The sequence below is a fragment of the Populus trichocarpa genome, chromosome 7 (assembly GCF_000002775.5).
Source record: "Populus trichocarpa isolate Nisqually-1 chromosome 7, P.trichocarpa_v4.1, whole genome shotgun sequence".
Classification (NCBI taxonomy): Eukaryota; Viridiplantae; Streptophyta; class Magnoliopsida; order Malpighiales; family Salicaceae; genus Populus; species Populus trichocarpa.
The window spans coordinates 9625487-9642415 of record NC_037291.2 but is presented as its reverse complement, the minus strand read 5'-3'; the positions used below and the strand labels follow the sequence as shown (position 1 = coordinate 9642415).

Below are 16929 nucleotides of genomic sequence, written 5' to 3'. Positions count from 1 at the left end.
AAAGACTGTCTTTAGAAAGCAATAATGTGGATGCTTTAATAGATCGAAAAAAGAAAAGAAAAAAAGAAGCCATCATAGATCCAACTCCATTATAATTTGAACACATACAAAGATCATATAGTAATTAAAAGCAGCTAAACCCACCAAAGGAAAAACGCCTAAATGATCAATCTTGGGAATCCAAAGCTCTGAACTTGACAAGTGCTCATATCATAGAGTTGCCAGCTTCAACTGGCAAGCTCAGAGCAAATCTATAACGAGGAAAAGGTGATCAAGTTGTTGCAGTATTTCCCTGTCTTGAAAGGATGAGGATTTGCTATTGTGGCAAGGTGGAGAGCATTCCATCCCCAAATCATATGAAATCCTAGGTTGTAATAAACTGAGATATTTATTTGGTTAATTTTATTACTTCATATCTTTGATTTCAATATTTAAGGAATTCGGAGTGGTAAGAACCTGACATCCACTTTAAGCATACAAAACTGCACACTGCACAGCTCTAGATGATGCAAGAAAGTTTGATTCTGAATTGTGTGGAATTCTTCTGCAAAGGGAAGGAAAATCAAATTAAAATAAATTATAAAGTTTAATTTTTAATTAAATACAATATTAATTAATAAAATAAAAAAATCAATAAAAAAAAATTAAAATGAGTTAATTAGGTTAACCCGTGACCCGGGTCATGAGACAGGGACAACCCAATAAAAATCAAGTTCGATGTTGAAGGACTCGTTACCCAGGTAATGAGACCAATATAACCTCTAAGAAAAAAAAATGAAAAAAACAACCACCTCATTTAACCAGGATTAAAATACTAAAACGCGTGACTTTGATATTAAGACCAAGATATTCTCATAAAAAACAAATCAAAATAGATTATGAAATTCAATTCCCAACTGACCCAATGTTGAATGATAAAATTAAAAAAAAAATTAATTAAATAAAAGATATAAAAAACAACCCGAGTTAATCCGTCAAGCAATATTCTCGTATCATGAGATCAGGATAATCTAATAAAAAATAAATAAAACAAATTATGAAGTTTAATTCTCAATCAAATCAATATTAAAAGATGAAATTGAAAGAAAAAAACTAATTAAGAAAAAAAAATGAGTCAACTGGGTTAACCTGTCAAACAAGGTTAACCTATCAAACAAGGTTAACCCGTCAAACCTGAGATCCGTGTCATGAGAGTATGATAACTAAATAGAAAAAAATCTAATATTAAATAAAAAAAATTAAATAAAAAAATATTAATTGAAATAGAATAAAATATAATATTAAAGAATAAAATTAAATAGAAAAACATTAATTGAAAAGAAAAAAGCAAAGAAAAAAAAAACAAAACACCATTCTAATGAATAGTGCTTTGTGAGAAGGTTTCAGTAAAACCCCTTACTCTTTCAGTTTATAACTAGGTAGGTACCCGCATTACGCCGCGGGCTCACTTTTTATTTTCATAAAAAATATCATAAAAATTTATAATACAAATAATAATATTTTTTTCATATTTATTAATTATTTTATTAATAATATTAATTATAATGAAAATAAAAATATTTATAACACAAATGATACTATTTTTAATATTAATAATATTAATTATAATGAAAATAAAAATATTTATAACACAAATGATACTATTTTTCATATTAATACTTTTAATTATAATAAAAATAATACTTTTTTAAATACAAATAATTCTTTTAGAAACCTAAGACTCAAGAACCTTGGGTTCTGACGCAAAACCTATTAAGCTTGGGTCCTGATAGTGGACTCAAGACAATCAGGTCCTGTGACGCAGACCCATTCGACTTGTTCTGAGACAGGATCCAAGAGCATTGAGTCATGGCAAAGGATCTAAGCGAATTGAGTCCTGACGCAGGACCCATTTGAAGGGTAAAAATATAAATTATTGTTCTTATTATCATTAATAAATTTGAAATAAAATATTATTACCAACAAAGAAAAACCATATAGTTGATTTGAAGGATAAAATTAAAATTTAATAATAATATTATTATTAGTATTAGTATTTGTGCTAAAATTATTATTATTTTTATTATAATTGAAGGTATTAATATTAAAAATAATATTATTTGTGTTATAAATATTAATATTTTCAGTATAGTTCAAAGTATTATTATTTGTGGTAAAAATATTATTATTTTTATTAATCTTGAAGGTATTAATATTAAAAACAATATTATTTGTGGTATAAATATTATTATTATTTAACTTATTTGCCCAATTTTTTTTAATCTTTAAAAAACAATTATGGTTTTTCTTTGATAATAATAATAGTTTTTTTAAATTTATTAATAATAATAATTTTAAATTTTACATTTCAAATCAAATCTATGATTGTTTTTCAATATTATTAATATTTGTTTTTCAAATTTATTAATAATATTAATTATAATAAAAATAATAATATTTATAACACAAATAATACTTTTTTCATATTAATACTTTTAATTATAATAAAAATAATAATATATAAAATAAAAATAATAATATTTAAAAACTTAAGACCTAAAAACCTTTGATCTTGATGAAGGACCTAATAGAATGGGGTCTTGACACAGGACCCAAGACAATCAGGTCCTAGCGCCGGATCCAAGGGAATGGGGTTCTAGCACATAACCCAAGCGAATTGGATCGTGAGGCAAGACCCGTTAGACTTGGGTCTTGAGGTAGAATCCGTTAGACTTGAGTCCTGAAGAACGACCCATTACCATTAGGTCTTGGAGCATGAACCAAGCGAATTGAATCTTGAAGCAAGATCCATTTGAGGGTAAAAATATAAATTATTGTTCTTATTACTATTAATAAATTTAAAATAAAATATTATTACCACCAAAGAAAAACCATATAATTGATTTAAAGGATAAATTAAAAATTATGATTATTTGTGCTATAAATATTATTATTTTTATTATAATTGAAGGTATTAATATTAAAATTGTATTATTTGTGTTATAAATATTAATATTTCTATTATAGTTCAAAGTATTAATATCAAAAATATTATTATTTGTGATACAAAAATTATTATTTTTATTATCATTATTTGTGTTCGAAATATTATTATTTCAATTATAATTCAAAATATTAATATAAAAAATATTATTATTTGGGTATAAATATTATTATTTTTATTATAAGTAAACTAATAATATTTAGAACATAAATTATAATATATTTGATATTAATACTTTCAACTATAATAAAAATAATGATATTTATAAGTGAATTAATTATATTAAGAAACCTAATACCCAATAGCCTTAGGTCCTAACAAATAACCCAAGAAAATTGAATCCTAACGCAGGACCCATTAGCCTTGGATCTTGAGGCCAGATCCAAGAGCACTAGATCCTGTTGCAGGACCCATGAGCCTTGGGTCCGGACGCAGAACCCATGAGCCTTGGGTCTCGCCAGGATCTTCAGCCATGCTCGCGGGTCTGGCTCAGCGCCTAATGCTTGCCAACCCCAGCGTCAGGTGTTCGCATCCCAGGGCTTGCAGCCCCACCAAAACTGGAACAAACCATTTTCTCCCCAACCATCCTTTCAATACCAAATGCATCCCAGTAAAAAAACAACCCCACCCCACCCCTCCCTTTCTGTCCTTGCAACTCTCTATGACAATAGCAGTTCTGTCATTACACTGCTCTAATCCACAATGCTTTGTATCTAGATAAACAGTAACAGGAGCACTGAGCCCTTTTAGTATATTGTATAATTAATATAGAAGTTTATAAATAACATAGATTGGATAACATATGAATATTTGAGTGATCGGCAAGGTATGAAAACCCATTACCAAAAAAGAATTCCTGCTGTCATGTACTTGAACCTCGTAGGAAAATTTTGTTCATTGATTCTGCATGCCTTTCGTGCCCCGCACATGCATACAAATTTTGATATTACCTTTTGCCAGAAGCAATAGGCTGCTTTCCAAATCAAGATTTTCAAGATCTAATAAATCACTACTGGTGGCTTTGAAACTGCCTGCTTGCACAACTTCAATGATATCTTTTACCACCTTATTCTTATTCTACTCACTACTTTTCTCCTTATCCACCATCCTCCTTTTCCACTCAAACACCGTGTTACTTTCTGTGCAGGCATCAATGATTCTTATTCTTGAATACATTCACAGGTACAATACACATAGATGGCTTCTGACTTGTCATATAGAGTTAGAGAGTTTCGCAGACACTCTGCAGATTCTGAGAGAGTTATCTATACGCTGCCGGTGGCCGAAGCCTCTGGGTGGCCCTTCCTAGTATGTTAAACTCATTCAATGAACAAAAAAGGAATAATAACGGGAAAAAGGGCATTTCAGGATATAGAACCTATAAAAGTTAATATACAACATGAAAAGCAATTTTGAATATATGACAAAAACTACTGTGTTCGGACCTTCCAGAAGTAAATATCAGCAAATCTTAAAATATATTCATTTCAACATACAGGAACTTGCTTTCCAGTTTCCAGATTCCATGTTCACAAAGAAAATCTTTCTTTGCAAAATTCTTTCCACACCTACAAAAGTAGGTCAAAAAGAGTCTGTCATGAAGATGAAGACAAAATAATCCATAATGGTACTATACAAAAAATTAAAAGAAAAATTATTATTAGAAGAAAACATCGAACTAGATAAAAAAGAAACGAGGGCCATGCTTACAATGACTTTAGTTAGCATTACCATCCGACGGATTAAGCATGGTGGTATTTTAAAAGCATGAAGATAATAACCATTACTTCAAACTGCAGGTCAAATCCCAAATCTAGAAATCCGTAATTTGCAAGTTGCATTCTGCCAGAAATTACAAGGGACAAGTAATGGAAATTGAAGGGAAAAAAAAAAAAAAAACAAACCAATTATAATCTCAAACCACCACTTAAAACTACCCAGTTCTCAACAAAACTTGATTTATAAACAGCAGGTCTTACAAAGATAAGAACTTCAAAGTGCAAGATGCAGCTGGAAATTTCTAAACATTAAGCTGCAAGGATTAAGGTTATGTTTGGCACGACTTCAAGATAAAACTACCCAGTTCTCAACAAAACTTGATTTATAAACAGCAGGTCTTACAAAGATAAGAACTTCAAAGTGCAAGATGCAGCTGGAAATTTCTAAACATTAAGCTGCAAGTATTAAGCTTATGTTTGGCACGACTTCAAGATTTTGAAAGAAAAGTCGTGAACATGTTTGGTTAGGAATTGCTTTTGACTTAAATCAAAACTTTGTTAAAAAATTGAGTCAAAATTTTGCTTTAAATCAAAACTATTGAGACATGGATTCTATCTTGCACTACCTCTATTTAAAAAAAAAAAACAAAAGTTGTTTTAAGTCATTTTTTTATTAGAAATACTTCTAACTCGACTCATTTTGTCATGGTTATTTATGAAAATAACTTTTGACATACAATTCAAAGTCCTAAGTTATTTACAACAGTTTCAATGTTCAGGAGACCAGAAACTCCACTGTGATCACCCAGCCCAAGCAAAGATCCCAAGATTCAACTTGTTTGGGGGTCAAGTATGACACAAATATGGATTTCGATTCTCAGCTAGTGCCCACATAATGACTGAAAAATAAATTACAAGGGACACCAGCGTTACAGCCTACATAATATGCACTGCTTAAAGAACGATTTTATGGTGGAGCCACACAGACATGAACATATAGAAGCAATATGCTTGCTGCTGTGAGCACATACTGCGAACCGAGCACTCAAATGCTCCTTCCAGAAGACGGATAAAAACATTAAAGGAAAATGCTCTTCAATATCCTCAAGATCCACAATCATGAGACAACCAAAGGTATTGAAAAAACAAATAAGAGGAACCAAAAAAAAAAGACAGAAGAAAACTTGGTGACATGCAACCTCCTGTTAAACTCTCAACTTTTTCTCACAAGTCATTCTGTGACATAAAGTGTACCTAACATCATGCTGTTTCAGTAAAATGTTTCCCAGTAACCCATCATCCATGCAACAGTCTCTCCACCTTGCCAAACTGCTCTGATTTCAGAGATCACCCAACATCCAAACTATTTTTTAACAGGTATTAGTCCAATGTGATCTATGGCAATGTATTAGTGATTATAACTCAGGAACTTAAAAAGGCATATAAGATTAAAGTTATGAATTTATGCACGCTATCTTCATCTAATATCAATCAGCATTCCATATGCACAATTAATTATCAAATTACACAACACTAAACCCCATTCTAATATTCAATTCCATTAATCCATCAACAGCCATCAATTTTTCTAGCACAAATCATGCTATTTCTAACTCATATTTCATAAAATATCATAAAAGACCTCATCCTATAATCATACACTAAAACCCCTTGATATCTTTAGCCCAAATCCAACGAAAGCAACAAAATTTAATGGGGACACCAGACCCGAGACATGATTCACACATCTACATGATCTATGATGACAAAGGATAGCTCAACCCCTGTGTTATTGAATTTTATTTGAGTTTATTTGTTGGGTTTGATTTAGTTATTGATAAATTTTTTATTTAGTGGGCTATATGTCCAATTATTTGTTCTAGTTAGAGTTTTAATATTTATATGTTATTTTTCTAAATGTTAGACAATTTTTTATGATTTGAATAAAATTTACAAAGTTGCAGACTTTTCCAAACCCGATTCTTTCTCTTCTTCAGCTCCATTCTTCTTTTTTTCAGCTTTTTATTTTCTTTCTTTGGCTTCTTCTTTCTTCTTACTTCTTTTTAATCTCTTTTGTCCCACATTAGCTTTGCTATCAAAGCATAAACTTTTAATTGTTCTTATAATTAACGAATCTATTAGAGCTTGTGCAAATCTTAAAAATTCAACACAGTTTCTAATCCCTAACGATTGTGAAGGATCATCATCAATAATGATCTAGAAAAAAAAATTGTCTTTCTGTTTATAGTCAAAATCTAAAACAAAAAAATCACCCAGTCACACACACCCTAAAACCCAAAACCCTAGCCACTATTCATCTTCCCCTATATTCATCAGCCAACCACCAGTAGTCCACCCATCCACTGCAGTAGTCGCCCACAAAACCGCCTCCCATCACAACCTAACAACTTCCCTCATCAAGAAATCAACAATCTTCAGTTTTACAGTAGCATCAAACCAATTCCAGCTGATCTTCAAGCCACCACTGTCAAAAAACCCATCACATCCAGCCACACTATAACCAGAAAATCAGCACATTCATACCACTTAGCCACACCACTCAACCCAATCCATCCCTACCACCACAGTTGCCTCAGCCACTACCAAATCGAACTAAACACTACAAGCCACAACCCACACATAAACATTGCCAACACAAACCCAACTTTAGCCCCCCTATCCACTACCCACTACCAAACAGAAAACCACGATAGCCAGTCTTTAGCCTCAACCACCATGTCGCCAACCAACCTGGTACCAACCACTATGTCAAAGACTAGCCAGCACACCCACTCATTACCAGTAACCACAATAGAAGACAATAAAATCTCTAATAACAGGCAAATCAACTAGCAACTCCATCACACCGACAATCCACCACAGAGCACAATTGATTCAAGCCTCTGATTGCACCAAATGTTTTTGGTTGTGAGAGGCGTGAAGAAGAATGGTTTTAGAAGAGTCTTGTTACTTTTGCTTTATTGTCAATTTAGTTGTAATTTTGTTTTATATTGATTTATAAAATAAAAAAAGTTAAAAAAGAAAAGTTGGAAAGTCAAAAGAAAAGGTGAAAAAAAGAGAGAGTGAAAAGTGATCGAAGAAAAAGGAGAAAAAAAAAATGACAACAACAAACAAGTCAGACGACATCAGTGATACATTGACAACATTTTACATGATTCAAAGAGGTCCAGCCGCAATTGAGTTTGATGATTTGAATCTTTATCGGTAAATTACTCAACCTTTTGATTCATTGAAGTTTACTTCTTTGGTTTTGTACATGTTATTCAATTAATCTTCAATAGAGTGCCTTTTTGCGTATCCTATCTTACATACGACGTTCATATTCTACTCACCTATCAAAGTTTGTCATCTATATCTATTTATTAGTCCTTTTTATTATCTTTGGAGCTTGCAGGGTTTATGGAAATTTGTGACTTTTGTTTGATTTACACTTAAAGACTAGCAATGCATGTTTACAATTTCCATAGTGTATTATTGCCTTAATTAATATAAAAAAAAATTGAATAAGTTTTACTTTTATTCATTTTTATTTTAGCATTGTGTTTTTATTTTACAATTACCATGGACTAAAACTTGTTCTCCATCATAAGTCATATAATGTGTTATGGGTTAATAATACTTCCATAAGAATCAATAAAAGTATCAAATTCATAGACTATCATGTGAGATTTGGTGTGATGTGATTCCAATGAATATAGGAATAAGAATTTGTCATTTTGGGTAGACAATGGATATATGATTTAGACTTAGATGTCACCATTTGGTTGATCAAATTCATGTTCTTTTACTTTTAAAGGTAGAAAGATCCATTTTATTGGATTACCACCAAGATCTATCAATAAAAACAAGAAAAAGAAGAGTGTGAAAGAATAAGGACTAAGCACAAGTCTAAATGAGTTTGAGAATGAGGTTAAGGAAAAGCCTATTATGTTTGGTTTAGTTGAAAAGAAAATTTCAAAAAAATCTCAGCGGAACCACCTGAGAAGATGAATGTGGTTAACACAATAAATCCAAAAGAGTTTGAAGATGAGGTTAATGAAGAGTCTATTAAGTCTTCTTTAGTTGCAAAAGAAGTTAGCTAAAGAGGTTTCAAGAGACTCTACCACTTGCCTGAATATGTAAGTGTGGTGTTGGAAGAGTTTCAAAATAGTTGTCCCTTTGAACTCCCTGATTCTTCACCTCCTGTAATTGACATCCAGCATGCATAGATTTTGTGTAACCTTCTAAATTCACTAATACCTTACCCTTTATGCTTGACATCCAGCATATCATAAATTTTGAGTAGTTTGTTGAGCTTCTTGAATTCATTACCCTTTATTCATGATAAAGAGGATAACGATAGCCTTGACCCACTCGGTTATGTCCAATTTATATCCACCTAGAATACAATCAGTGTTTGTTCCATTTCATACTCTCAGTCATAAGATGTTCATGGTCATAAACCTAGGATGCCTTTAGGTCTTCTTCCAATGTCTCCTTACACTAACATGTTTGCGCCAACTAAATTTTTTACATATAGAGTTCATGAGTTGCATGTTGAGATTATAAAACGAATTCAAGCAAATAATAAACAATATAAATTTCAAGTTGAGTGTCATAAATCATTTAATATTGAAGATTGTTTCATTATAGATATTATACAATATACTAAAAGGCATCAGTGTCTCTGTTACTGTTTACCTAGATACAAAGCACTGTGGATTGGAGCAGTGTAATGGCAAAGCTGCCCTTGCCACAGGGAGTTGGAAAGACTGTGAGGGGAGGGTGGGGTTGTCTTTTTATTGGGATGCATTTGGCATTGAAGGGATGGATGAAGAGAAAATGGTTAGTTTTGATTTTGGTGGGGCTGCAGACACCTGGTGTTGGGGCTGCCATGCTCTGGGCGCTAGGGCTAGACAGGTGCGCCTGACTGCAGACCCAGGCGAGCAGATTTGCAGCCCGCATGCCTGGGGGCGTTGCCTTCTCTGTCAAAAGCTGCAGGTTGCCTGGTTCTAGCTTGACAGCCAGACCTAAAACACTTTCAAAAGGTGTAATAGCGTTGGGTGTAGCTGGCCAGCCAGATCCAAAACACTTCAAAAAGGTGTTGGGTCTGGCTGCCTAGCCAGACCCATCAATATTGGGTCTGGCTCCGTAGCCACACCCAAGGATATTGGGTCTGGGATTTTTTGCTCTTCTCTCTAATTTAAATTTATTTTTCATACAATAAAAAGGAAATAAATTGATGGGACTTTTTTTATATTCTACAAAAATTGGGTGATGATAAGTTTTTTTTTTTTTTTTTCAGGTTTGGTTGAATTTTCTTATTAAAGCATGTTTGTTTTTGTTTTTAAAAATGCTTTAAAAAATATTTGATAATTTTTTATTTTTGTCTTTACTTTAAATTAATATTTTTTCCTTAATTCATATTAAGATGTTTTCGTATTATTTTGATGTGATTATATAAAAAAGAGATTTAAAAAAATAATAAATATTATCTCAATATATTTTTTAAAAAATATTTTAAGATATTTCCAATTTTATTTTTTTCCCTCTTGAAATTTTTTATCTTCTCTTATTGATTTTTTTCATACTGTAAAGAGGAAATAAATTAATGTGACTTTTTTTATATTATACAAAAGTTGGGTGATAATATTTTTTTTTTCATTTCAGGTTGGGTTGAATTTCTTTATTAAAGCATTTTTGTTTTTGCATTTCAAGAATGCTTTGAAAAAAATTTCAAATTTTTTTATTGTTTTCTTTACTTCAAAATAATATTTTTGATGTTTTTGTATTTTTTTAAATTTTGTTTTTAAATATATTGAGATTGGATTTGGCTGCGCAACAAGACCCAAGGAGAATATATTAAGTTGGGTCCTGCCCAACAGAACACATTTGAGTTGGGTCCTGCCCCCAGAAGAACCCAAAATAGCTTTGGGTCATGTTCCTAGCAAGACCCAATGCTTTCAATCCTTTTTCTTTTCTCTCATGTAATTTTTTTTCATACAATAAAGAGGAAATAAATTGATGGCAGTTTTTTTTATATTGTTTAAAAATTGGGTGATCATAATATTTTTTTTCATTTGAGGTTGTGTTGAATTTCCTTATTAAGACATGTTTGTTTTTGCGTTTAAAAAATTCTTTGAAATTTTTTTAAAATTTTTTAATGTTTTTCTCTAATATTATCATATTAAAGTTGATGGAGCTTTCAATAAATTTTTTATTCACATCATATACTTGATATATTTGTATTATATAAGAGAATTTTTTAACAATAAAATCCATTAAAAAATAATTTATAAATATTATAATATAATATTATTTTGGGTAATAGAAGATATTTTAATTTTATAACATTAGTGTATGAGATTCAAAGTTTTATCAATGTTTTATTGTCTTTAAATTTTTTATTCAGTAGTTTTGAATTATATGTAATATTAAATACATAAATAAATTATGTGTTGGGTCCTGCCCCAGCAGGACCCATTAGAGTTGGGTCCTGTTAGGGGCAGGACTCAAAGTAGCTTTGGGTTCGGTTGCACAACAAGACCCAATAAGTTTGGGGACCCAAAAGCACTAGGTCCGAACCCAATTCTCTTAGGTCCTACGTCAGGACCCAAGGCTAATGGGTCCGGCGTCAGGACTCAATTCTCTTGGGTCTTGCAGGACCCAAGACTAATGGGTCCTGAGTCCGAACCCAATTTTGGTCCTGCGTCAGGACTCGAGGGTAATGGGTCCTGAGTCCGGACCCAATTCTAGTCCTGCATCAGGACCCAAGGTTAATGAGTCATGCATCATGACCCATTTCGCTTGGGTCCTACCTTCGGACCCAATTCTCTTAGGTATTGCGTCAGACCCAGGGTGATGGGTCATGCATCAGAACCCAAGGTTAATGGGTCTTGCATCAAGACCCATTTCGCTTGGGTCCTGCCTTCAGACCCAATTCTCTTAGGTACTGCGTCATGACCCAAGGTTCTTGGGTCTTAGGTTTCTAAATATTATTATTTGTGTTATAAATATTGTTATTCTTATTTTAATTAAACGTATTAATATAAAAATATTATTATTATTATTAGAATTAATAGTATTAACATTAAAAATATTATTATTTGTATTAAAAATATTATTATTTTTATTATAATTAATATTATTTATAAAAAAATTAAATAAATTTGAAAAACAATTATTATCAATATTGAAAAACAACCTTAGATTTGATTTGAAGGGTAAAATTAAAAATTATTGTTCCTATTGTTATTATTATCATTAATAATTTAAAAAATACTATTATTACTATTGAAGAAAAAACAATTTAAAAAAAAAAGATTGAAAAATATAAGAATTTAGGCAAACAAGTTAAATATTATTATTTATATTATAAATATTATTGTTGGGTCTGGTGTTACAGCCAGACTCAAAGCTTTTGAGTCCGGCGTTGCAGTCAAACCCAACACTTTTGGTCTTTTATTTTTTTGATATTTTTTTATTAAAATAAAAAGTTGGCCTGCGCTACACCTAACTAGTTAGATCTATATGGTATCATCTTTAAACCAATCAACAATTATCGACGAGTAGTGCTATACCATATAAAGTGTTACAAATGGTTGAGTAAAATATTTAAGTCATTAAACTACCATCAAATTTTGATATTAGCTCTACTTTTAATGCAAAAGACTTGGTATATATAAATTGCACTATCCTATACCTGATGATCATTTTGAAACTCTTACACCATTATCTTTATCATTGACAGAAGGAATTTATTGATGTTATTTTGGATGTACAAGTTGTTTCTATCAAAGATGATGAGATTCAGTGAACCCTAGTTTGCAAGCAACTTGACGTGAGTCAGATTCTACTGAGATTATTAGAGCAACATCACCACAACTTGATCTTGATTTTTACGTGTTATTGGAGTCGTCTTGAACTATACTTGACGAGGTCAAGTTCTTCTAACCCCGAGAGAGTTGATGGAGACACCAAACATAAGACATTGTTCACACATTCGTATGATCTACGATGATAGAGGATAGGTCAACTCCTGTGTTATTGAATTTTTTTTGGATTTATTTGTTAAGCTTGCTTTAGTTATTATTATATATTTTTTTAGTGTACTATAAGTTTAATTGTTTGTTTTAGTTAGGGTTTTAGTATTTATATGTTATGTTTCTAAATATTATACAGTTTTTGATGATTCAAATAAAATTTGCAAAGTTGCAGACTTTTCCAACCCCTATTCTTTCTCTTCTTCACCTCCATTCTTCTCTTCTTTAGCTTTTTCTTCTTTGCTTCTTCTTTCTTTTGACTTTTTCTTTTTAATCTCGTTTGTCCCGCATCAAAATTACAACATAATATCTCAACATATAGGCATGCACACTCCAAAAAAGAAAAAAGAGAGAAAAACTAAAATCCTCTATATTCAAAAAGGAAAGGACTAAATTTTGATTCCAAAAATATTGTTCTCATAACCCCTTGATCTCTCAATCTCAACTTAATCAAAGCAAGAAACTGGCAACAAACAACTCTTAAAACATAAACATGCTAAAAGAAATAAAAAAGCAAAAGCAACACTTACCAACAATCTCTCCAATTCACAAAAAATCTCCATGCACTAATTTGTACCGCACTAGCCTACCAACATCACTACTATACCCCTGTTTCTCTCCAGGCAACCACGATAGTGAAACATGAAACTTCTTTCCATTGTCCAACTCTCCGCCTCACTCCCTCAATCCCCTTGTGCCCTACGCACTCTACTCTCATAATAAGCATCATTAGTAGGCAACTCATACAAAATGCACCTCTTCTCACTAGTGCCTCCTAAAGTATCCTAAAACTACTCAACTTACAAATACAAACTAACAAATCCTTAATCACTTCAGCTCAATTCGACAAAAATGCAACATAAGATCAAAATAACAAAAAAATGGTTTTGTAAATAAAGGTCACTAACATGAGGATATATTCCAAACAAGCATCCACTGGCATCATCTTCAAGAGGAAAAGTCTCTTCAATAGCATTGAGATAGCAAATTGAGAGACAACAAAGGTCATGAAACAAGAAACCAAAAAACTCATAGTAGAAATACAACCTCATAATTAAGAAGCAAGGAACTCAGACAGCCATATAGCATGCAGAAACTCATACTTCTATAATGCAACCTTCTATTAAAAAGCTACCAACATTATGCAACTGTTGTGAAAGATTCCCTGTAACTCAGTTCTACAATCATCAAATATTCCCCAACAATCTCTCCAACTAGCAACTGCTCTAATTTCAAAGATCAAATTACCCTAAAATTACCTCCCACAATAAAAAATAATTAGTCAAATATGAACTTCGGCCACATTTCAGTAAAATAAATCAGGGCCTTTGAATATCATATCTAGCCAAACTGAGCCAAATTTCCTAGTTAACCAATATTAGGTAAATTGAAATACAATGCCACACAGCTAATATACAAAATACTTTGCTACATTCTACAAACTAAAAATGTTGATCATGACCATCTCCTACTTGATTTCATCATTCCATCTAAATTTCTCAAAACAAGCTTCTTCAAACTAATTCTTCTAAACTATCCTTAAGAAAACACACCTTGCATTAACAAACTACTAAACCCCTAATCCCTCAAGCCCAGTTCCAAAAAAAAAGGCAACCAAATTTAGACACATTGTCTCAACATAATAAAACAAGTTAAAATCGTCAATATTTTGCAGAAGTTGAAAAAACTACCCATTCTCCAATTTATGAATTCTAATCTCATAATATACCCTTCTCATATTCCTTTAATTACTCAATCTAAATTCATGCAAAGCAACAATTTACAACATAAACACAAACAAAACCTATTGTTCCTCCAATACAAACATTCCAACTTCTAAATGGTACTCCAAATAATTTCGAACCAAATACTCCATAATCTCAATCAATATTCAACAAAATCAACACATTTAAAAAACAACTCATAGAACACAATAGGCACGAGAATAAACAAAAGTAAATAAATAAATACAGGAAAAACCTACTCATTCTCAAATTTATGATATTTAAACCCTAAAATCCTCTTCTCATAACCCCTTAGTTACTCAGAATTTAATGAATTTTTTTTTTTACAAGAAATAGTCATAAGATAAACATAAAGTAATACACTTTACAACAAAAACACCTGATAAAACAGAAATACAAAAAAAAGCAAAACCACTCACCAAAAGATCATGCCAAATTCTTGATATCCAGTCTATTCATTCTAACTCCACAAATCTATTAAAATACTTCTATAGCAACACTAAACCAGAAACCCCTTGAGCAACCAATCCAAATTTAACAATTGCAACAACATTTACACCAAAGAACAGCTCAGAAAGCACAATATAAGCATGTAAACAAACACACACACAAACACCAATAATAATAATAATAACACTCACCAATGATCGCCAATCCAAAATCCAATCTGTCAAGAACTGCTTTGTCCACCACCACCACCACTTCCACCAAACGCCCTCGGAATTGAAATAGTGAACCTTCTCTCCATTCCTCCAGCGCTACCCCCACCACTCCCTTGCCCTCCAGGAGATCTATTCTCGTAATCAGGATCATCAGTAGGCAACTCATACCGACAAACTGGACACGAATTATGCATGTTCAACCAAGGTATTATACAATCCTCATGAAACACATGTTTACATGGCATCCCTTTGACTTCTTCTCCTCCCTCAAACTCATCTTTACACACAGCACATTGATTATTCATCTCTGATTTCATCATCTCCTCGGTAACCTTCATCGTGGGCAATGCCTCAATCGCCTTTTTCGACGCCGGAGGCGTCCCATACCTGTTCGGATCATTCTCAGCCAACTGTTGGATCAGTTGCTCCAAACCCGACCCAATAAAATAATCACCAAAATTACCATCTGGGAATCGAAGACCAGGTTCGTGTCCATTGTTGTCAATCACAAACTGGACCCGACCCCCACCAGAATGAAGGTTTTGGAGGTGAGAACGGAGGAACTCAAGGGGGTTAAACGCATTCGGGTCGGAGAATCCGGGTCGGGTTGGAAATTCAGGATGAGAGAAATTGCCAGAGTTTTGGAAGAGGAGAGGAAAGAGAGAAGAGAAGGGGTCAAATGGGTCGTTGAAATACGAGTCGGAGAATGGATTCGGGTTTTGAGGGTTTTGGGTTTCGAATTCTTCAATGAAGCTATCGTGGCAAATCGGGCAAAATGGATCATCGTAGGAAGAGGGAGTTATCGAGACTGTGCGGTTGCATTGGTAGCAGAAATATTGTTTCGATGTGGTGGTTGCTGCGGCGGTCACTGCAGGTAATGGGGGAGCTCCGGTGAAAGACATGATTGGTATTAATTTTTATAGAAGGGAGAGTTGTTATTATTATTATTATATTTCCCCCTGAAGAGACTTAAGAGAGGAGTTTAGTAGCCTGAAGATTAGATATTCTAGGTGTCTGTCTCTTTCCTTTTAAATTAATAAATTGGGTTTTGGATTTATCTATGGCGCAGCCCATTAAAAAGCCCATAAAAATAAATAAAGCTAATTTTATTGAAAATTATTTTTAAAAATTAGCTTAATTTGGTTTTATATTTTACAATCTGTTTTTAATATATTTTTATAAGTTTAGTTGCTCGTAGCTATCTATACTTTTGTTAGATATTTTAATAGAGGTCAGGGTGTAGAAACTTAAAATCAACCTAATTTATTATAAAATAATATTTGTCATGTGAAATTAATTTTTTATTTTATTTACTTGTTTTTTATTTTTTATAAATCAAGTAGAATTTGAGTTTCTCACATAAAAGTATTCCTTTCTATTAAAATAAAAAAAATCCAATTAAAAAGTATATAATGACCACTAACCTTATATTTATGAATAAATTGAAATCAATTATATTTATAATCATAAATTAGAGACTTGTTTAAAGTACAATAATAAATTGAATTAATTTTTTAAAATGATCTCCTTTGTCATATGAATAAGATTTATTATGAGTTTCCATGAATGAATAAGATTATAAAAGAATAATTTATAAATTATTTTTAGCTATATATAAACAAATTTACTTAATGAAATGCTTATATAGAAGGAAATCCGAAATAATTTCATGAAGATTGGGTAATTTAACTCTCTTTTTTTTGTGTGAAAAAAATGCAACTCTAATAAAATTTAGAAGGTGAACAAGGAAATAGATTTTTATAGCCGTTAAATATAATA

At 31.8% G+C, this 16929-nt stretch overlaps 1 protein-coding gene across 3 annotated transcripts; it reads right to left on the bottom strand.

Moving 5' to 3' along the window:
- Positions 1–4325: 4325 nt before the first annotated feature.
- LOC127905551 (E3 ubiquitin-protein ligase RING1-like) lies at positions 4326–16150 on the bottom strand. 3 transcript variants are annotated; one of them, XR_008059698.1, is made up of 3 exons: positions 15130–16150; positions 13274–13451; positions 4326–4551 (listed from the first exon to the last, which is right to left on the bottom strand). XR_008059698.1 is itself a non-coding variant. In XM_052454500.1 (2 exons), exon 1 carries the CDS (start codon positions 16050–16052, stop codon positions 15159–15161), a length of 894 nt encoding a protein of 297 aa, XP_052310460.1. In that variant the 5' UTR covers positions 16053–16149; the 3' UTR covers positions 4326–4551; positions 15130–15158. The 3 variants fall into 3 exon arrangements, 2 of the variants coding, with proteins under 2 accessions (XP_052310460.1, XP_052310461.1); XM_052454500.1 differs by lacking the exon at positions 13274–13451 and having other exon boundaries at positions 15130–16149; XM_052454501.1 differs by lacking the exons at positions 4326–4551; positions 13274–13451 and adding an exon at positions 4615–4825.
- Positions 16151–16929: the final 779 nt, after the last annotated feature.

What these genes read in the sequence shown, in the direction of transcription:
- LOC127905551 (XM_052454501.1), bottom strand. Translation starts at nt 16,052, where the DNA reads ATGTCTTTCACCGGAGCTCCCCCATTACCTGCAGTGACCGCCGCAGCA.